At 36.1% G+C, this 23,327-nt stretch overlaps 2 protein-coding genes across 3 annotated transcripts in view; one reads left to right on the top strand and one right to left on the bottom strand.

Moving 5' to 3' along the window:
* Positions 1-64: 64 nt before the first annotated feature.
* LOC101894148 (E3 ubiquitin-protein ligase msl-2) lies at positions 65-5,425 on the bottom strand. The gene is made up of 3 exons (XM_005180289.4): positions 2,659-5,425; positions 1,960-2,599; positions 65-1,897 (listed from the first exon to the last, which is right to left on the bottom strand). Exons 1-3 carry the CDS (start codon positions 4,081-4,083, stop codon positions 1,230-1,232), a joined length of 2,733 nt encoding a protein of 910 aa, XP_005180346.2. The 5' UTR covers positions 4,084-5,425; the 3' UTR covers positions 65-1,229.
* Positions 5,426-7,467: 2,042 nt separating this feature from the next.
* Positions 7,468-23,327, top strand: part of LOC101890034 (muscle-specific protein 300 kDa) — a 204,563-nt gene continuing 188,703 nt past the window's right edge. The window contains exons 1-2 of one of the 2 annotated variants that reach the window (XM_059121315.1): positions 7,468-7,736; positions 12,304-13,432. In XM_059121315.1, coding sequence (XP_058977298.1) covers positions 12,526-13,432 — 907 coding nt within the window. In that variant the 5' untranslated portion in view covers positions 7,468-7,736; positions 12,304-12,525. The remainder of the gene's footprint in view (positions 7,737-12,303; positions 13,433-23,327) is intronic. The other variant, XM_059121319.1, reaches the window with a different exon arrangement.

The raw sequence follows: 23,327 nt of genomic DNA, 5'->3' as shown, positions 1-23,327 counted from the left end.
AAAAATAATAACGTTTTCGATGCCCTAACCCTTGGAATACATAATATATAGACTTGGGATTTTCACATTTTTTTCTAAAATTTATTGTTATTATTGGTTTTTAATATTGGTTCTAATGGAAATAATTGTTATTTATTGCATTCGTACGTAATCTCTTAATAGTTAACTGAACACTATCCAAATGTACATCGTTTTTTTTGTTGTTTTCATTATTTTAATAAATATTTCGTTTTATTATGAAAAATTTCATATACATTTCTTTTGTTTACCTTTTCAATATTAAATTTATAAATACTTAAACGTAATAAGCAACACTTATTTAAATAGATTGGAAATTTGCAGTCGTAAAATATTTAAAGCGAATAATTAAATAAAAATAAAACAGATCGATGCTTAAGACCTGGTCTTACGTTCAAATTAAAACTAAAAACCCATAAAACGCATGCTAATATCCAGTTAAGATAATAATTCTCTTTACGACAAAAATATATAAAAATTATTAAATCTAATTTAGTTCTAGATTCTATGAATTTGATGTTGAGATTAAATAATGGGGAAAAATCTACTTTGTTTCCGTTTTTGAATACTTTCACCATTGGTTTTCGAGCCCTAAATGTAATGTTTTGATGTATACAGTTTGAAATACAATACATAACCGCTTATATGTCGTACACATAACTCTTCCATAGATATATTTCAATCTTCACGTTATCGTATGTAGACACATACGAGTATATGTGATACACATATGTATAAGTCACATAAACGTGGTTTGAATTATTATCTATAGTAGGTTTGTGTAGATCATGGAAACAACTATGTACGATCCTTGGAGAAAAACTAATGCCTAACATTGATATTATATATATTCATGTGTGTGTTTACTTTATATAAATATGTGTACGTATATGTGCTAGACTGGGATGTTTTATTAAAATAAAACATAAAATCCATTTTTCCGTCAATTCCCCTTTGCAGTCACCACAAAACACTTTCATGCGGGAACATATGTTAAATGAAAATTTTAAATGCATCTGGTACGGTGTCTGCGTGTGTGTGTGTTTTTTTTTTTTTTTGTAACAGAAAAATACTTAGGGGTTTTAGGTGACGGTAAGACTGTGTCGAACAAAAAGGAAACACTGGCTTTGATATGTTAACAACAAACTGAATTGTGGGTGGGAGTAAAATTTGTATAATTTTTGTTTGAGACACGAAAATTACGCATTTACTCATGTATTGGGACTACCTAAGGACTTCAGATTTATTGTGGTATTACGATGGGTAATTGTACCGCCACCTCCCAATGATACAACTGGCAGCGATGTAACATCTCTTCCCGAAGCTGCACTAGAAGACGTTACGACGAGATTTGTATAATGCTGACTCATTTCACCACAATTCTCCAGGATTTCTGTTGTAGTGCTATTGGCGGTCTGAGTCTGGGGGTTGCTGATCATCATTGGAGCTAAGGTAAGGGTGGCTGTGGTGGGGGCGGGTGACGAGGAAGGAGTTAAAACTGATGCAGAAGCTGGTGAAGTGTTAGCATTTGCGTTGGAACCTATTGTATGAACTGTTATTATATTTTGTTTTAATTGTTGTTGCAGCTGCAAAGGTAACGTGCCCGTGGATATTCTTTGGGAAGTCAAGGCTTGGTGATGCTGCTGTTGTTGTTGAAATATTTGTGGCTGATGTTGTTGCTGGTTTTGTAAAATAAGTGGCAATGATGCTGTAGCTACTGGTGAACTTGCATGTTGGGCAGTTGTACTTATTGTTGAGGGCAAAATAAAATTGTTGCTTCCGGAAACTGAAACCACAGCTTGAGGTAGTGACTGAAGCATTTGCAGTCCTGGTACTTGATTTGCGGATTGTGATGTACCCGTTGTAAACAAATTAACAACTGATGAGGAAAAAATAAATTAATATTAATGTACTAAAGCATTTGAATCATCCGTCAGTTACCTTGAAATTTTCCTTCTGCATTTTGTATAAGTAGAGATTCCCTTTGCATTTGATCTAATTGGACAATATTACCCGGTGTTGTTGATATTGTCGATGCTACCGATGTTGTAGATGAGCTTAAGGACGCCTGCGTCACATTGGGCGTGTGTTGTACAGACACCGTGTTAGTTGTTGTATTAGGCAGAGGACTGCTACGAGGAGTCACTTGCACATTTCTGCTAACTAATGCAGCTGCGCCTTCAAAACTTGGCTTCATATTAAGTGGTGTGGTTGCTGCTGGAGATGCCACTGTTTCGTTGGCTTCCCCATTTGTAGGTGGCGCCAACCTAGTGGAGCTGGTTGCTATCGGCAATTCATTGACATTTCCATGATCGTCTGCCATTTGTATTTCATAACAGGCAAGTTCTGGTATCACAGGTCGTACTTTCATACCATCTGGACGATGGGGATTACGGCATCCACGACATTTACAGCCTATGCATGACTTTGAGTCCACGTAACAGGGACAACGTTGACCGCAACAAGTCAATTTGCCAGGAGTGGATGTGGTATTGCCACAGCGGCATCCTCTCTTCTTATTAATGGTTTTCGATATGGGTCGCAAAATGGTGGCATTGGGAGCTGATGTCGAGACATTTTTCTGTAAATTAAATAATTAAATACAACTTTCTCTGCAATATTTTCTTTTGCAATACGAACCTTTTGGGCCACATCTTCATCACCATCTGTTTTCCTCTTGATGGTAATTTTATTGCCAATTCCTGTATATAGCACAGAGTACATTGCAGAACCATTGGAAACTGTTTTAATGGCAGGAGGATTGCGAATTTGCGATGTTACGGTAGCGGTTGTAAATGCATTTGTCAATGTAGTGGTGGCTGTAGGGGCAGATGTGCGCAAGGAGGACGTATTCAGTGAAGGAACTGTTTTTGCCAACTGCGTTGGCGCCAAGGAAACCTTAAATGTGGCCAATTGGGGTTTTACGTCTGTGGCAGAAGAAGACACGGACGATTGTTGTGTATTTGTCGCAGTGGGTGTAGTTGCCGAGGAAACTACTTGCAAAGCCCTTGCTTGAGCAAGCTGTCTATTGAGTGTCTGTAATCTAGCTGATGCTATAGAGAGTGGCACTGTGGTTGTACCGGAAGAAGAAACAATGGGCACTACGATGCCCCTAGTGTTAGGACCAATGTATGTAATGTTACCAGCATTTTTAAGCTGATTTAGTTGAATTAGTTGAGGATGGTTATATGTTGTTGTATTGGAACTCTGTTGCGGACCTGGCGTTGAGCCGTGATTTGCGGGAGCTGACAAATGTGATAAAGGCTTAAAGGTTGGCGAAGTTGTCTCGACTTTAATTTTTGGTACGTGAGTTTGGGGTAGATTGGAAATTGGTCCGCTAGCTGAGGTTGGCGGTGTTGACGCCTTGGGCGCTGTTGACTGAGTTACACCAGAACATTTGATGTTTTGCTGCAGGGGAGCTAATGGTGTGGCGGCTGTGGTTGATAGTGGCACCACCAATGCCGGCATTTGTGGCTGCTGCTTTGGGTGAGGGTTGTTAGGTGCATATGAAACTTGTGGCTTGGGCAAGTCTTTTGAAAAGCTTGACATAATGTCATCATAACTGGCTCCTTCAACAATCAAATCTTGCAAAGACATTTGTGGCATACTTAACGTGGGTGACATTACATTAAACTGCAGCAATTTTCGTCCTGCTAATTGGGGAAATATATGACTGCTACGTAAGTGTTCGCATAGACTTTTGTAACAGACCAACAAACATCGCAGCTGTTTATTCTCTTCATAGGTCTTATAGTCCCGATTTTCGCGACAATGAACGCACGATGGACTCAGATTCTTCTGACCACGTATACAAAGGCGACACACACTGTGGTTGCAGTGTCCATGGCTGGGTGAGAAAGGATCTGTTGCCAAACGACAGCAAACAACACATGAAAGCAGCTGTCGTAGATTCAACAATTGCCGGGGCAACTCGTTATTGGTGCTGGAATTGGCGGATGATAGTTCCGTGGTCTGGAGCACCAGCTTAGCTGCGTTTACATAAACACTTACAGCAGCATTCATAGCAACAAAAGATCGGATGTGTCGTTTGTTGTTAAGGGACATATAATTAACACATGACAAGTCTTCCCGACAAATTCCACCAAACACTAGGCCAATGGAACCGTTCAGAGCAAATAAATTCCTCTTGCGAGCGATAGATAATACTGTTTTTGTTTTATTTATTCCACTTTTCCGCTCATTGTTTGTATCGCTTTCGTCTCGTATACCAGAAACGCACAAATTGTTTTATTTCCAATAAGAATTCACTTTACATGCACAGACTGTTAAATGTTGAAGTTTTTCCAATACTTTATTTTGCTACAATTCTCCTCGACGATATTAAATATATCAAATCTTTTCGGAAATATTTTGCAATTTTTGCAAAAATTCTTACAAATACTAATAATTAGACAACGGAGTGGAACCCTTTTTTCGGCAGCGGCGGCGTCTTATCAGGTGTAGACTAATCGGCGGCGGCGCGCTTTGTTTCTGTGTACTCTGTACCCAAACACATCAACAACTTTGTACAAGTATACACCAATACACAAAGAGTTGCGAATGAAGAAAAGGGCAACACGCCGAATACGCCGAAATGTATAGAAAGTGGAAGAGGCAACACGCCGCAACAGCTGTTTGTTCTAGTAATTATTAGAGTTGTGTTGTTCGGGAATTGTAAAGTTCAAATAAAAAAATATTCTGTGAAAGGAGCAATCGAACTATTGAAACCCCGTTCGTGTATTTAGTTCAAATAGTTCCCTTTATATTCAAAGTGGCATTATACACCAAAATATGTTGTGCTCCAGTACCGGAAGTACTATATTACAAAATTTTACAAATTTTTACAAGACTGAAGAAAGTCTATTTCAGAACTTTCGTCTGTAGTTGGTGAGAAGGCGTTTGTTGTGAGAGTTGCGAGATTGTGGAATCAGCTCCCTCTGGCCCTGCGTAATTTTACCTGTTCTTTTGATATGTACAAGAAGAGGTGTTTTGAATATTTGTCTGTTCATTGAGTTTCTGGTCGCGGGTTATATTTTGTTATTTCTTTTTAGTTATTGGCTGGGGGCCATTTTTATGGTTGTTTATTTTCCATTTAGTACATAATTTTATTGATTTTTTCTTTTTTAAGGATTTTTTTGCTATACTTGTAGTAGCTACATTCGCTCGGTTGGAAACGAGTTATGATTAGCGCTTAAGTGTATTGATGCCTCTTGCCTTTTTCCTCTCTACCTTGCTAAACTGTTGTTCAGCTTGGTAGAGGAGTTTTGTCTGAGGGTCTAATTGCTACTAAATTTAAATTATTATTATTATTTTTTGTATATATTTTACTATTCGTTTATAATTTTTGTTATTTATTTAGTTTTTTTAGGATTAATTTTGTTATAGATTGTTTTTATACTGTTGTATGTTAATATAAGATTTTGGCCATGTTGGCTTATTTATATTGAATTGTATGAAATAAATGAAGTGAAATGTAAGACTTTTTTTCTACGAGAACCGACTTTCCCTTTATTATATCCAAAAAAATTGTAAAAGTTGTAAATTTTGCAGGTTCTGGAACATTGGAACATTATTTGAGAATTTATTAAAATAATATATTTCGGCTTTACCCTGGTTCCTGTTTAAAGACCCATATCCCTGCACCGGAGAAAGACAATAAAATAATTTTGACAATTTTACTAGTTTGTTGTTCCTCTACTATCTGGGAAAAGCAATTGTCCCAGAGCGATGTAACACTTCTCTCGTTAACATGACACGTGACTCGGTGTCTATTCGTTATTCGACCATTAATTATTAAATATCTACTTAATTCCCAAAATATTTGTTCTTTATCCCATTAATGACTCGATGGGAAAGATTGTTCACTTCAAGCAACTAGGAAAATGCAACTCTGTAGTGGACTCTTATTGTGTTAAATAGACATTTGGACAAATAGTTTTGTTTATATTAATTTTTTTCATAAAATCCGTATAAAACATGAGTGCAAAGTAGAGCTTATACCACAAAATTTAAGAACAAATTGTGCAGTTTGTTGTCCGTTAACGTGCAAATTTTGCATTTCAATATTTTTTTGTTTATTCAAAACAGTACACATCCATAAAAAACTGTGCATATGTGCTTGTCCAACAAGAATTACTTACCCAATTCTTTGTTTTGTTTATTTATTTGTTTCAATCATGGTGCATATAAATAAAGGTAACCTCATTTCAAATTAGCATTCCCAGCAGTACTTCAATGCATGAACCAGTAAGGAAAGGTCAAAAGTCGGGCGGAGCCAACTATATGATATCCTAAACCACTATGTGTATTTAGTGGAACTCCCGCAACAAAAAATGTTTACATTAGGAATTTATGTGAAGCAGGTCATACCAACTTTGAACCAAATAACATTGCCGTACAGTGCAAAGTTTCACCAAATGGTAAGATTCGGTAGAATTTGAAAAAATCTATTCAATTTGGGCTGATATTACATAGCAATAACGTTAAAAGCGGATGAAGGTGTATATCAAAGCTATAAAAAATCTGCACCGATCTGGTTATTTGTAGGTCATAATGGTGGAGAGTAATAAAAGTTCGGCCCGGCCGAACTTAATGTATTTTACTTGTTGTGTATTATTTCCCTTGAAATTTTTCTTTATAAAACAATTATATTGTTGTTGCAAAAATGTTAGTTGTTCCAATGCATGCATACACCTTAGTTGGTAAAAACTCGTGTGAAGTTTGCGCGAAAAGAACATTGTATTTTTAAGGGAGCCGGCTGAGGAAAAAATGAAATTTGCTTCATTCATCTCTCTTCTTTCCCATAAAACTTATTTCCTTCTCCGTGAATATTCTCGTTTGTCTTAGGACTTACTTATTGCACTAAGGCAGCGTGAGTGCTTTAGAAATTTACTTCTAAAGGCATCCTCAATGATTTGAAAATGAAATAATGTTAGGTGCCTATTCCCTGTAATTCTATAATTCACGGATGACCTTTTGGGATAGAGAATAAAATTCTGTGGGTCATCTCAAAAAGTTGGATCAAGTAGATGAATGAAGGCACGCAGATACATATACATAATTTGCTTACGTCCAATCGATTGATTTTTCCATTTTAATGTTACATATTTGCATTGGTCGGTCGACGTCAACCCTCTCAAAAAGATTTGTAACAAAATGGTAAGTATGTGTGAAGATCGATCAGAGCACGCCACAATCACCACCACCAGACAGACACATATGCTCAGTTCTTGAGTTGCTTGTTTGGCTGTCTAGCTGGCTGGCTAGATGCTTGCTTGGCTAGCTCACATCTTGGGTGCTTCTTCGTATTTACACGAAGGAAATGTTCTGCTCTTCGTTTGCCATAATTCGAGTGTGTTGGTGAAAATCTGCGTGGGGATTCGAATTTTCTGAAAATTCTAATTGGAATTTTCATTTGGTCGATCAGTTAGTGTTTCGTACTCGTCGAGTGTTGTTCTCGGTTTTTCTTCTCGAGAGGATTCGTTGTTCCACACACAAATAGTAAATCTTCCTCATCTCTAACATAGAATACACTCAAACACCAACACACACACGTCGCCCCCTCATCTATAATTTACAAAGCATATCGTGGTATATGTGCATAGAACGGAGGAGAGATAATAAAAGTCTGTTACAATTTTGAAAACGTTACGTTACGTACGGGATAAAGCCGTTAAAACGCCGTGTAAGCGTGCGAAAAAAACGTGGTAATTTTACTGGTTAGTGTCGCAGAACGAGGCGAAGAAAAGTGACAGTGACAGCTTTTTCTACAATTACATAATCGAAGTGGGAATTTTTTGTTCGATACGATCTCACACACAAAATGGCGTGTCCTCTTCACACGGCCACTTTCGATATGATTTCAAGAATTTCTAAGAAATATTAAAATTTTATGTGAAAAAAAGAGCTAAAAAAGCATTACACACATTGTTTCGATTTCAAATCAACGAGAGCAAAAATCAATGCAAAATATATTAGAAATTAAAAAAATAAGTTATAATTTTAAAAAGTGAAATTAAAAATTTCTAATAGAGTCGGATGGAACAGACGAATGTGGTGGGACACACAGAAGAAGTGAGTGGCACTCTCTTGCTTGTTATACCTTTGGTGGCCAGAATTTTGTGGTATCGTGTTGAAGACGCCAATGACGGTGCTACTGCTGCACACACAGTTTAACGAACTGAGTTCATTTCTATTTTTGAATTTTCAAAATCATCGGCCAAAGCATTGCCGGCAGTCGGCGGGAGCAAACATCAAAAAAACAACACAATATTGAAAAAATAAAACAGCGCGCCATTGTGCGCTTGGATGTGCTCGGCTCCCGAAACCAAGTTCCTATTTATTTTGTTTCATGTAGCAGAGGAAAATGGTTGAATCTCCACCACCACTTTTGAGAGATTTGTATTTTGACTTTGCCAGGAACTAAAAATTGTGGAATCGTAATGAGAGAAAACTTAAAAAACAATTTTTTTTGGCGAATGGTCCTTTCTACATTCATAGATTTGGTTGGCTGGTTGATAGTGGTTGTCTGGAATACAAAAGTGTGCTGGAGTTATAAGTTGAAGAGGAATTTATAAAAATTGTATATGTTTCGTTTTTGAAATACTGAACGCAGTGATTCAATGCAGACTTCCTGGTTCATTTTCGCGTTGTTGCAAATTCTTTTGGTTTTGAGATTAAAAATATTAAAATGATACTATTAGAAAATTTAGTAAAATTATACAGAAACCATTAAATACTATTAATATATTGTTTATAATTGATTTGAAATTAAATATTTTTTTAGACTATTAATATATTGTTTATAATTGATTTGAAATTAATAATTTTTTTAGGCGGATAAAGTAACTCTTTCAGTTTCCAGGCAGCCCCACTTATTGAGTCCATAAACGGACAGGGAAAGTGATTAGAAAACAAAATTGAGTTTTATGGGAAATTTTATTTTTTCTCCTTCTCTCCCAAAAATTCGCTTCCTTTCTTTTCCACAAAAGTCGCAATTTATTCGGCCAAACTTGTAAAGTTTGAAGATAAATTAGGGATACATCTAAAATTGACTATACACACTTTTTCCAACAAAACTTTCTTTCATTAAAAATCATTAGAAAAATGTCCCAAAACAAGGATATGAATGTTGGCGGGGAACGTTTTTGGTCTATTTTAGAGGAGAGAAAGAGAAGGTTTGCTCAAAATATGAGGGTAGTACCAATTTGTCTATTTTAGAGGAGAGAAAGAGAAGGTTTGCTCAAAATATGAGGGTAGTACCAATTTGTCTATTTTTGAGCATTATTCGATGATAGTCATGAGTTTTTTTTTTAATGGTAATAAAATTTAATTGGTAAGAAAAAACTCATTTTTATACCCTCCAACTTGAACAAGAGCGTATATTTAATTTGTCATTCCGTTTGCAACATCCCTAAATATTCGTCGTAGACCCCATAAAGTATATATATTCATGATCAGCATAAAATTCTAACGATGTTCGTCTTTTGAAATCACAATACAGCCCACATTACTTTGGTATAATAGTTTGTATTGTCGCTAGGATGGTTGGTATTGAAAATGAGACATACCGGTCCACGTTTTGGGGTAGCCGCTATATAACAGTTCCTCCCAATATTCGGTATTTTGATGGTTTTAGTCATATTATTCTACGGATTTCTGTAAAAAGTTATATTTGTGTTTCGTAATGGGTTCTAGCTCCGGTGGCGGAATATTGTATATACAGGGTGAGATAAAAAACTGGAACAAAGTCAAGCGGCATAATTTTTACATTTTTTTTTCAATTCTATTGAATGAAAGCAAAAAATGTGGGAAATAGCATACAATTTTAGAATAAGTTTAGATTTGTTCGAATTGGTCCCTTTTGGCAGGAATTATGCCCTTCAAACGGCCAATGAAACCGTCACACGCTGCCTGAATGTTGCTCTGGGATATTTTGGCCCATTCCCGGCGAAGCGCTTGCTTGAGGTGATCGATACTTTGGCATTTTTTAGTGCCAACCATGCTTTCCAAAAGCGAGGAACCTATTTTTGTAACCATTCTTGGTGGCGCGTGCTGAGTCCTGTTGGAATGTCCAAGGTCTGCGGCCAAAATGTTTGCGTGCCCAAGGCTTTATTCTTTTCGGCATTTATTCTGATGCCACGGTCGATTAATACGAGCGGAGAGCGACCATCAGCTGTTATGGCGGCCCACACCAATGACACACGAATGTTTTCTCATCGGAGAAAACCAAATTCGACAGTTCACCATTTTCGGCCAAACAAAGCAACTCTTTAGCTCTTTTGAGTCTATTTTCTTTCAGTTGCGCTGTAAGTTATTGCACTTTTTGAATTTCAATGGCTTTACCCCGAGCTTATTTTTCAATATTTGGAATATTGCGAAATGTTTAGCTCACGAGCCATTTTTCGGCCACTGTGACGCGGATTTCGATGAAGTGGCTTCTTTACTTTTCGAACCAGTTCTGCTGATATTGCTGTTCTCTTCCGTCCACTTCCTTGACATCGGGCTACGCTACCAGTATCACGGTAATGAGCGACGGTACGAGACACGAAAGATTTATTCACATTTAAAAGCTGGAGGGCTCTACCGATAGCCACTTGTGGTTTTCCAGACAAATATAAAGAAATCACAGCATCACGCTTGAATTCCATCACGAATAACTTTTTTTCTGGAAAATTCTCACCAAAATGTTTTTGTATGTTCAGAACTTTGAGAGTGTAAAAGTTTTTACTACGATAGCCGATTCTCACTGATATGAGAAAAAATTGCAAAAATTTCTAAAATCTTTTTTGAACGGTTTTTAAGGACATATATTACTCAGAGATCCCATGAAGTTTTCGTAAAGAGCTTTGAAATTTGGCAAAAAACATTTTGTAGATGTGTGCAATAAGTCAATATTTTGTAGTAATTTATTTAAAACAATACAACATTTTCGATAAACCAAAAGTTTAGCCTGTGAAGAGTGAATTCTTACCGGGAAATTTACTCAGTAGGAATTATTCCGTAACATCAGCTGATAGAAAATTATCATAACGGAGAACACAATTATGAAAATAAAACTTATACACTCATGCAGGTTCTAGAACTGGTTAATTAATAATCTTTAAGTTCATCGTCACATATGCAGATATGAACCAATTCACAAGCATATTGAATATCATTGAAATAAACGGAATTTATGAACCCAACTCTCAGCGATCGGCTGTTCTGAAATTATAATTTATTTTTCTGAACATCTTCACGACGATGAAGCATGATATAGCGTGTTTACAAAAAAGTCTCATTGGAGATAAAGAATGGAGCGCTCATCTCTTTTCATTGGATGAAGAGAATAATGACAAATAAAAATATATATATTATTTTGGCAAAAGATATTCAACAATAAATTAGCGTAATCCAAGCCATTATATAGCCGACGAAGGAGGAAGTGTGCAGGTGACTTCATTCATTTTGTTTGTATTTACGTGGCCAATTTTGACAGTTTTAATTCCATTCGAAACGAAATGAAATACTGAGCTAATCATAATTTTGAACGTGTGCTAGGCGATCGGACATGGCGTTTAGAGTCAAACACAGACGACTATGAGAGTCGTGCGGTATGAGAGTCGAATCGTGTCTTTACTGAATATACAAGGTCAATGTGGAGGCGGATTGGAAAAAAAAAATAATCAGGAAAATGTCGTCAGCTTCTAAAGAAAAGTGCTCTTTTTATTCCGCCACATTGAAAGAGGTTTTATGAAATTAACAATTTGTATTTAGCAAACAATCGACCTCAATCCATCGGTAAACGATTTTATAACAAGATTTCGAGTATTTAATGGGATTCATTAGCAGTAAATTGTTGATGTTGAAACGAAATTCGATCCATTTATTATGATTTTGAAAATTTGGCACACTCTAATGTACAAACACATGTTTGTTTGTCTGTGGACACCAAGTGACCCAGAATAGTGACATAAATGTTTAAAATAAATGTGACATGGAATGTTTTCGATCATCTCCCGTCATCTGACTTCGTTGCTTCGATGATGGAATTCAGTAGGTGCCCGAAATATGAATGACATCGTTTGTTTTTTCTTTCGATTTCCAATCCTGCTGTCATAAACAAGCATGGCACCATAAATAATTGGGACAGACAGGTGCGTCCCAGTTGCTGCCAAGGGGAGGTGTCACCACTCATTCTTTTGTTCTCGTTCTCCTTTAGTGGCGTTTGAAATCGAAACAATATTTGCGTATCTAAATCTAAAATCACAGGCAAATTGATGATATTTTCTCTATTTCTTTCAGTGTAAAATGTTGCAATAAACAAGTGTCCAGAATTAATAAAGCACAAAAAAGATAAATATATATTTTTTAAAATTGAATTGAAAGTGAAAAGAAAATTAACAGAGAAAAGTGCTTAGAAGCAGAAGTGAAAATTAAAAACAAAAAAATAATTTCCAGAAATACTTTGCAAACTGAAATAAGAAACTATCCCGTCTTACAAACCGTTAAGAAAATAACGAAAAAATGTCCGGGCAGCAACCGCCGCCAAATCAACCACCTTTTGGTGGACCACGTGGCTGGAATCCTCGTGGACCCAATCCACCATCGCCGTCACCCTCATCGTTTATGTATAGGCCACCATCACCTTGGACTCCGGTAGCTCCAAGCCCTCCACCAATTATATCGGGACCACGTCGCCCCTCTATGCCCTCGCCAGCGCCAATGAGTCCCACACCATTCGGCCATGCCATGTCTCCGGGACCCAATAATCTCCGCGGAACCCGTGGCACAAATAACATACCGCATCCACGACCACAGTGGCCGCAGCAGTCCCCATTGGCCGGCAATCAGTCGCCCTCACCCTTCATGCAGCCATCCTTCTTTGCCAATTCGCAGCCAACCACACCACAGCTGCCACCCAAGGTGGGTGCCTCTCCAACCCCATACGGTGGGGCTCAGAGTAATGGTCCCAAACCTTTCCGTCCATTGCAGCTGCAAAACTCATATGGCGTTGGTGGCGGGGCGGCCGCTGCTGCAAGTTCATTTCAATTGTCTCCCACTCCGTCGCCGATTGTCTGTCAAACACCGAATTCGGATTTCACCTTTGGCAGTAATCGTCAAACACCTATGTCTCATACCTACGAAACACAGCAACAGCAATATATGAGACAACAACATCAACCACCATTATCACAACAACAACAATACCCATCATCATCCATAGGTCAATCACCACAACAACGTCCTCAATCACAAAACCAATACGACTATGTTGGTGTACCGCTCGAACCTCCGCAACCTAAATCCTATGTGATTTACGATGATGAAGAGGAATATGGTCCATCAACAGCAGAAATAATCGCGAATCAATCGCAAGACTATGTCGATGAGAAGTTGGCAGAATATCAGATGACAATTCTGCAACTACAAGGTGAGTCTAAAGTTTACCGATTTTTTTATTTTTATAATTCATTTTATATTTAAAGTAAAATAATCTACTATTTTCGCTATTATTTCGATGTCATAGGAAAATAGTAGTAAAAATGTATACATTCTTGCAACAGAAGTCATTATGTACATTTTAGTGGAAAACTTATGGTATAGACCACTACATATGCCATATGTCGTAATATTATTATCAAACTTGAATCGAGTTTGGAGATGGGCAATATCGGCCCACTCCTACTGGTATCTCCCCCACAAAAGGTCAAAATTTGCAAAAAAAAAAATTTACTGCACAGAAAGAGAAAGGATAATCCGATTTTTCTCCAAATTTGCAAATCCTAATATTTACATCAGTGTTAGCTAGGTCCACTGCATCAAGTACCTCCTCCACCAAGGGTGTAAGAGTCCGATTGTCTTCAAATTACACACAACACAATATTTTTATTAACCCAAGTTCTGGTGTGAATATGAAATATATTCCATTCCCTCTGGTACCTCCCCCACAAAGGGTCAAAATTTGGAATATCCATGAGCCTCATAAAAAGATTTTTAATAACAAAACTCACTAAAAATGCGAAATAAGCGTCCGATTATTTTCGAATTTCACATATTTCAATATTTCTACTAAAACAAGATATGGTGAGAAGATGATAGATATCGGCCTACCTCTTGTGGTACTTCCCCTACGAACGATCTCAATTTTAAATACTTAAAACACTCATACCTTGCGGAGTATGTCAGCGATTCCATTCAAACCTATATATCTTAATATTTCCCTCAACAAGAGATCTGATATGAAAGAATTTTTCAGCCTTAAAAAAAAATAATCGATTTTCTCTACATTTTGGAGGTCTCAAAATTTTCATTAGAATTAGATTTCAACATTCTCTTTACATATTCCATTATCAAGTGATATGGTCTAAAAATGGTACGCTGTAATATTTATATCAGACATATATCAGAGAGGGGTTTGACAATATTGGTCAACTGCTTCGGAGCCCTTCCCATAAAGGCTCAACATGATGAATACTAATTACATGATGAACGGACAATAGCTGAGGGTATACATCTGTCGGCAAAATCCGACTGAAACTTTTTAACTTGTTAAAAATTTCTTCTTTGCAGTGTTTAAAAATATCCAATATAATTTATATTTTTCGAAACAAGCGAACAATAGTTTTTAAACATAGGAAGGTTGAAGGAAGAGGAAACTGCATTGGCGCCATAAAAATGCTTACATAAATTTAATAATTAATTGCATGAAATGCAGATGTAGGTAGAGGAACAATTAACTAAATATACTGAAACACACAAACACACACCCAAATAAAATAGATGAATATATATGTATGTCTACATCGTATAGTTTAATTTATTATCAAGTTATTTAAATGTTGAATTTTGGTGCAAAAACATTTCGAAATTTCACAATTATGAGAAAACCCATAACAATAAAAACACATACATATATATATATATATATAAATAAATCTTGTTGAAATCTCTTTTCATTAAAAAAAAAAAAAAAACAAACACATCAAAAAATATGAAATGTGAATTGCATTGTAAAATGCAGAATGAGAACTCATAAAAATTTGTTTTTTGGAAATAAAACAAAATATGAATAATTAAAAACAGATTTCGTTAAACATAAAGATTTGTTTTCTCCTTTTGGTTTGCATCTGAACGTGTGTTGTATCGAATATTATTATTATTATTCAGTATTTGCTTAAACTAATCACATACGTACATATAAAATAGAAATGACATAATGACATTATTTTGTAGATGTGTTGAAAATTGTTAACAAACAAAATAAACAGCCTCATGCTTGGCATGACAATTGACCAAAGCAAACAATTGCCAAATGGCATAATTTGCCAAAAATCGAAATCGAAGGTATTTGTGGCCAAAATGAATCACTCGGGGAAGACACACAAATGTTCAGACGCCACAGGCGAACTACTGTAATTTTCTTTTACTTGCAGTTCAAGGCTTTATTATTTACATATTTCCAATATTCCAATATTTCCGGTTTTTCTTAAATCTATTTACTTTAACGTATGATGAACCCTTATGCCTTTATTTATCAAGGACTAATCTTACGAATAAATATAATCGCCATAATTTTTACCTTTCTTTTAAATTTTATTGAATGAAAGCAAAAAATGTCGGAAAAAGAATGAAATTTTAGAATAAGTTTAGATTTGTTCGAGTTGGTCACCTTTGGCACGAATTATGGCCTTCAAACGGCCAATGAAACCGTCACGCGCTGACTGAATGTTGGTCTGCGGTATTTTGGCCAATTCCGGCGAAGCGCTTGCTTGAGGTGATCCACACTTTGGTACTTTTTTAGTGGCAACCTAGCTTTCCAAAATACTCCAGACAGAATAGTCCAACGGATTGGTATCCGGAGGTTTTGTTGGCCATTGTGCGCTGGAAATGAGGTGAGGAACCTCATTTTGTAACCATTCTTGGGAGGCACGTGCTGAGTCCTGTTGGAATGTTCAAAGTCTGCAGCCAAAATGTTTGCGTGCCCAAGGCTTTAATACACCTTCCAGAATATTTTCGCTATAATATTCGGCATTTTTTCTGATGCCACGGTCGATTAATACGAGCGGAGAGCGACCATTGGCTGTTATGGCGGCCCACTCCATGGCCGGCACTTGAGTTCTGGTGGCCAACCGAAGGTGCACATTTTCAGCTGACCTCTTTGGCAAGTCAACACGATCATTTTGTTTGTTTACAAACTGCTGGACAACGAATGTTTTCTCATCGGAAAAACCCAAATTCGGCAGTTCACCACTTTCGGCCAAGCGAAGCAACTCTTTAGCTCTTTTGAGTCTATTTTAATTCTATTGCGGTGTAAGTTCTTCCACTTTTTGGAATTTCAATGGCTTTACTCCGAACTCATTTTTCAATATTTGCCGAATGGAATATTGCGATATGTTCAGCTCACAAGCCATTTTTCGGCCCCTGCTTCTTTACTTTTTGAACCATTTCTGCTGATGTTGCTGTTTTCATTCGTCCACTTCCTTGCCGTCGGACTACGCTACCAGTATCGCGGTAACTAGCGATGGTACGAGACACACACACATTTAATTGCTGGAGTGCTCTAACGATAGCCACTTGTGATTTTCCAGCCAAATATAAAGAAATCACGCTATTACGCTTGAATTCCATCACGAATAACTTTTTTTTCTGGAAAATTCTCACCAAAATGCTTTTGTACGCTCGTAAACAATATAATGAGCTGTCACTGGAATAATTTTACCAGCTGTCAGACGAGTGGCTTCGAAATGACAGCAGTCTAAAGTTGGTTGCAGTTTTTTCATCTCACCCTGTATGTCTGGAAACAGTTTCCGATGTACTGAGAAATTGCATTTTTACGTGAAAACGACAAACGGATGTTGCCAAACTAAACACCTTAATGTTTTGAATTTTTTCAAATCGAATAATTTGCAAACCACTAGACTGTGTTTATAGTTTTTTTTTTTTTAATACGATATTAATTAAAACTAGAATAAATTTCTATTGAAAATATGCTGATGGCCAACGATTGTCATTCTAAATTTCATCCAAGCGATGATTAATTGTTTGATTGGTGCTAGGAGCACATGCCACACCACCACCATATACGACAATACATAGGTATCTCATTTTCCCCCGTTTTACATTGTTGCCATCGATTCTGTGATCTAATGATTTTCCTTTCGTTTTTCATGCCTGTTATGCTTTTTGTGCAGTTGCTCTCATCAAACGATTCGAATGAATGAAAGTATTTGAGCGACAGCTACGACAGTGATGCTGATGCTGTTGTTTTCGCTGACGTTCTGCTGCCGGTCTTGTGTGGGGATGGGGGTTGGATGTTGGTAATGATGATCACATCTCATTTTCATTTCGATCAAGGCTAAAACGCTTGCATTTATTTTGAAATTCAATTAAAATTTGCCGACAGTATTGAGTTATTGTCTGATTGTAAATTTTTAATTAATGCAAATTGTTTTATCGCTGATAGGTATTGTTATTGTAAACAAAGTGAGATCAGCCAAGTGGACAACGAACGATGAGAGAGATATAGAGCCCAATTTAAAATCGAACAATGGTGGCACTGTAAAAACGATTAGTAATGCAAAAGTCTTGCTTAGGCGGGTAGGGGGTGGAGCTTGTGGCCTATTTTTTTGGAGATTACAACTTTTTTTCTAGGCTCCAGGGGTGTCACGCACACCATTCTATCATTAATTTGACTCTCGATGCTAAATTCCATCCTGTTTGAGGAAATATTTCGGATGTGTTGAAAATTATAGATTATATGAGAACTATACTGAAATCTGAGACGAGAACCATCAATATCGGGAAGTACAGAGGTATGGGGGGCTATAGCAAAACGTGAACCTGTATAAGGCATGATGAACCACAAGAGGTACAACACATTACAAACCCTAAGTCCCTAATTTATAAGAATTCGTTTAGAAAATCAGTCTTAAATCATCAGAATGCCGAATACTGGGAGGTACCGTTATATGGAGACTTTTGGAAAACAGGGACTTATATGGACAATGTTCGTCCACAGGAGATAAAAACCGTTCCAAACTTTAAGTGCCGAATATTAAATAATTCTTTTAGAAAATGTGATCTAAATCACAAAAATACGGAATGTCGGGAGGTACCGTTCTATGAGGGCTACAGAAAAACGTGGACCTTTACAGACAATGTTATGCCACAGGAGGCCCATTCACGAACTTAATCTGCCTACTGACAAAATACACGTATGTGCAAAATTTTAGCCTTTTATATCTATTATACAATTATGTGATTACAACAGACGGATGGGAGATAGAAATCGTTAAATCGACTGATCCAGAATATATATACTTTGTTGGGTCTAACATTAGCATTTTGAAGAGTTACAAACAAAGCGACAAAGTTTATATACCCTCCATAGTATCGAAACGGATTCTATAGTATCATCTATCAAGTGTTTATAACGTTTTGTACTTTTTATACGTTTTATACATAAGTATGACGTTTACAAATTATGACAGTTGAAAACTTAAAAAGCTGTCCCAAAAACCATTCCGAAATACACCCTTCCTCTTTTATTCTACCTTACGCGTTTAAAAGTGCGTCTTTGTAAATGAAAACACTACTTTACAAATTATTATCTGAAGAAGGCTATAATGGGCTACAAATCGTATTAAGCCCGCAACAATTTTGATTAAATGATTAGACTAACATTTCGTTTACATAAAAATGTGTAGTTCATTTGTCTTCTACCACTCCAGTTAAGTGCATTCTATCTAGACTTTATACATCAAAGATATAATCTCTACTTCTATTCGAATCACTTAAAATTTCCTTATCCGGTAGATGGGTATAATTTATTTCTTTGAATGATGTGTGACATCATTGGTGATGAAGTTGTTGTTTTATTTATGTTCGAGTGGGGAGAAACATTTTCCCCCCAAAATATTCACTTAATCCTCGAAACAAGCAAAAAAAAGGAAAAATTTAAAAAGAACAAACAATTGTTTTTTTTTTTTAGTTTTTTTCGGTTCTATTGTAACACGTTGTTAAAGTGATGTACTGATCCGAAATAACCAAACGGATGGACGGACGGAGGAAACAACAAAAATGGACAAGTTGTTGTATTTGTTTATTTTCGTTTTGGGATCTTTGGTAAGATTAATGATGTGTGTGGTTCTTTGCCTATTCCGTTCGTCCGTTCGCTGCCAGCTAGCTATTCGATGGGATTGCATCATTTTCTCTTTCTCCCGTATTTTCATATCCAAAAATAATTTTTCCAATTTCTTGTTTCTTGTTGAACACAAAATGGGATATGTGTCTTTCTTTCCTTGATGCTTCCCTCTCTTTCTCTCTCTTTGGGCATTTTGTGTTCGCCTTAACAGAGAGTGGATAAGTATTTTTATCTGAATGCATTGTTCAAGTGTGTGCAGTATCGTGTCGATTCTCCCGACTACGTACTCTATGTTAACCATCCGAAATAGGCTAGCTAACTGTCTGCCTGGCTGGCAGGCTGACTGCTTGCTAGCCTATTTGTCTATATCTCGGTCTGCGATATAAAAATAACTTGAAAGTAGTTTTTCCAATTTTATATTTCTTTTGTGTTTGATGGGATTTTAAGTGGATGGCAGGCAGGAGATCTTCTAAACACACAGTCAAATGAGAATATTTTATTACAAATGAAACGCTTGCTCTCACTTTTGTTGGTGATGACCTTTTAATGACAAATCGATTACTTTTAGATCTTTTGACGAAACCACGTTATTAAACCACAAATTTTACATACGTTGAAGATCGAAAATTTGAAAATAGATTTTCACTGTTTAGCAAATAATTCACCTGGCCACTGTGCCGCCGACTGCCAAAGCAAATATTGCCGAACACATAGAAATGTGTATAGCCGCAAGAGTTGTACTCATTTCAATTTCAATTTGGTTTGTGTTTACATTTGCCGATTTGCTAATATTGGCCATCTATTTTTATCAACTCTTCTATTTTTCGTTAAAAGGCAAATGCAAAGATTTTGAATTGTTTATTCAATAATTTTAAAAGAAGAAATGGATAAACATAATTCTAATGTTATGAATGTGGAATTATATATATTTTTCTATATAATATTTTCACACAGTATGATTAATGATATATATATATATATATATATATATATATATATATATATATATATATATATATATATATATATATATATATATATATATACTTCATGTTTCAGAATAGTAAGAATTTCTCTATAAAATTTAAAAAGACCAAGTTCAGCTTTCGCCCACAATTTGGGTGTTTTTTTACACCACATAGTGGTAAGGGTATTATGTCTTTCTGTATCTCTTTGTAGCATGGAGAAGGAAGCGAGATAGACCCATAGTTACTTTTGAGGATATTTATAGAATCACTTTCTGAGTCGCATGCCAGTCCGTCCGTTCATGTATTCTTGTGAACAAAATGCTGGTCGCATTTATTATCCGATTGAGATGAAATTTTGCAAACAATATTTGTTTGGCCCAAGGACGAACCACATTGAAAGTGGTGATAATCGGAAGAGATTTAGATATAGCTCTCATGTATCATCAACCCAAGGACGAACCATATTGAAAGTGGTGATAATCAGAAGAGATTTAGATATAGCTCTCGTGTATCATCAACCGATTTAGGGTTGATTGGGCACCAAAATGGCTAATCTAAGTCCAAAGGACCTGTATTTTGGTACATCCGACAAAATTCAGTCTAGAAGCAAAAATATCAAATTTGGAGAAAATCGGTTCAGATATAGCTACAGCTCTCATATATATATTTCATTCGATTTGGGGTTTTAAGTCCCCCACATGCGTAATATGCACTCCAAAAGAATGATACTTGGTACCGAACTGTCAAATTTTGTCGAGATCGGTTAGGATATAGCTCTCATTTATATCTTTATCCGATATCAGGTTTATTGTGCACCGTATGGCTAATATCAGCCCAAATGGACTGAATTGGAATTTACGACTGAATTCATCCTATAAACCAGTACTTTAAAATTGGTGTAAATCGGTTCAGATATAGCTATTGCTTCCATATATATGTTTTATGCAATTTAAGGTATTAAGTCCCTCACAAGAGTAATAGGCATTCCACAACAATGACCGTTGGTGCCAGTTATCAGATACAGCTCTGAAATAAGTGTTTCAAATTTTGTAAAGATCGGTTCAGATTTGCACATAGCTTCCATATATATCCTCAACCGATTTCGGGTTAATTGTGCACCAAATAGCCAATATCAATCCAAATGACCTGAATTTCGGCATATCCAACTGAATTCAGTTTAGAAGCCAGTACATTAGATTTGAAAATCTGTTCAGATATAGCTATAGCTTCCATATATATTTTCCATCCGATTTGGTGTTTAAGACCCTCAAATTCGTAATATGCATGCAACAATTATATTTGGTACCAGGTATCTTAACACCAAATCGGATACTCCATTCGCGAGTTATCGTGCCACCAACTAACCAAAACCAACATAAACATTTTAAAAATATTGCCAAAAGAATAATTTTGAAAAAAAAATGCAAACATGTGATTGCATGGCGATACCTTCTTAGTTCTACTATGTGCCGCAATATGGCTACATAAACAACATATATTTAAGATTTTTTACCTTTTATTTTTACATTGATGCCTATATTATCTCATGCCAATTGTAAATTTCTACAAACATTGAGAAAACATTTCTTTTGCTGTTTTTTCTGATACTCGATTTTTTTAAAGATCATCTATAATGTTCTCCCCATCCTCTCGCTTACACCAAAGTTTAATCCCACTATAAATAATATTGACCCTATTTTCAAGTACAATCTTGGCCATTAACATTTGGACAATATTGGCAACAGCATTTTATAAGGCCAAATATTTGCGGCTAGTCTCCTTTTCGTATATCATCATCAACAACAACAACAATGTATGCAAATTTTTGTACTAAATTTGTTGTTGAAATTCCCGATTAGTCATGAACTTTTCATTAACGACAGGCGAGTGTATTTGAAATAGGGAATGCACATTTTCCTCGCAGTCGATTCCGACACAAACGGCAATTGGGAGAGGGAACGATCGAAATACGAAAATATCTTTTGAATTGTTGTTCTTCTACCTCAGACAATAAAAAGAAAATCAATGAGGAATGGCATCATTGCTTCGAATCTGCAATTGGAACATCTTTTAAAATAAACTCCTACAAATAGAAAGGCAAGCGAATTGAACTTAAACAACAGCAACAACAACAATAACAATCACAAGTTTTCTTTGCAAATTCCCAAACAGGCAGATACACAAAATGAATGAATTTTAAAAATAACGATGACTTTGCTCATGGCCATGGTTAATTTAATTGATTTTATTCTATTTTTTTGTATTCATTATTTGCAGAATTTTCTTTTTTGTTTCATTGAATATGAAAGTGTTTTCTTTTTCTTTTTTCAAAATATACTTTTTTTGTATATATTTATGTATCTATAAAGTTATATTCAGCGGCATTTATGCTGTCGATTGAAGATAAGATAAAATCCATTAGTATATAAATGTTGTTTTTATGAATGAACCGTATATACATACATATATGAATATGTAATTGGCAATAGTCTCCCTGCTTGCTTATATATGTTTGTAATGTTTGTCTTGTATTTTTTCGCATATTGCTAAGCTTTGATAAAACGAAAACAAATTTTGTCTTCTGCCATAAGTCTTTTGAATGATATTTTTGAAGATCATTCAAGGTAATAAATTATATGTATTGCATCTTGAGTTAACCTTCCATCTCTCGGTAAATTCACTGATGGAGCTACATACATAATATATAAATAAATTAGTAGTCTCAAACTCAAATTGGATACGTTGGCCGCCATATACGTTTAGACAGCATTCTTTAATTGTTTAGTGCCAACCTTGCTTTCCAAAATAGCAGTCTAACGGATTGGTATCCGGAGATTCTTGGGTGGCGCGTGCTAAGTGCAATAGTGCTGAATCCTTTTGGAATGTCCTAGATCTGCGGTCAAAATTTTTGCGTGCTCAGCGCTTTAATACACAGTCCAGAATATCTTCCCGATAATATTCGGTATTTATTCTGATGCCACGGTCGAGAGAGCGACCATCGGCTTTTATGGCGGCCCACACCATCACCGTGGACGGTGCTTGAGTTCTGGTGGCCAACCGAAGGTGCACATTTTGAGCTGACCTCTTTGGCAAGTAAACACGATCATTTTGTTTGTTTACAAACTGCTGGACAACGAATGTTTTCTCATCGGAGAAAATCAAATTCGGCAGTTTACCACTTTCGGCCAAGCGAAACAACTCTTTAGCTCTTTTGA

The sequence above is a fragment of the Musca domestica genome, unplaced genomic scaffold (assembly GCF_030504385.1).
Source record: "Musca domestica strain aabys unplaced genomic scaffold, Musca_domestica.polishedcontigs.V.1.1 19, whole genome shotgun sequence".
In the NCBI taxonomy this organism is placed as follows: Eukaryota; Metazoa; Arthropoda; class Insecta; order Diptera; family Muscidae; genus Musca; species Musca domestica.
This window is presented reverse-complemented; position numbering and strand designations above follow the sequence as displayed.

What these genes read in the sequence shown, in the direction of transcription:
- LOC101894148 (XM_005180289.4), bottom strand. Translation starts at nt 4,083, where the DNA reads ATGTCCCTTAACAACAAACGACACATCCGATCTTTTGTTGCTATGAAT. An exon ending in ATGAAGATGTGGCCCAAAAG is followed by an intron (nt 2,600 to 2,658) that starts GTTCGTATTGCA and finishes TTTAATTTACAG; the next exon opens with AAAAATGTCTCGACATCAGC. An exon ending in TGCAGAAGGAAAATTTCAAG is followed by an intron (nt 1,898 to 1,959) that starts GTAACTGACGGA and finishes TTTCCTCATCAG; the next exon opens with TTGTTAATTTGTTTACAACG.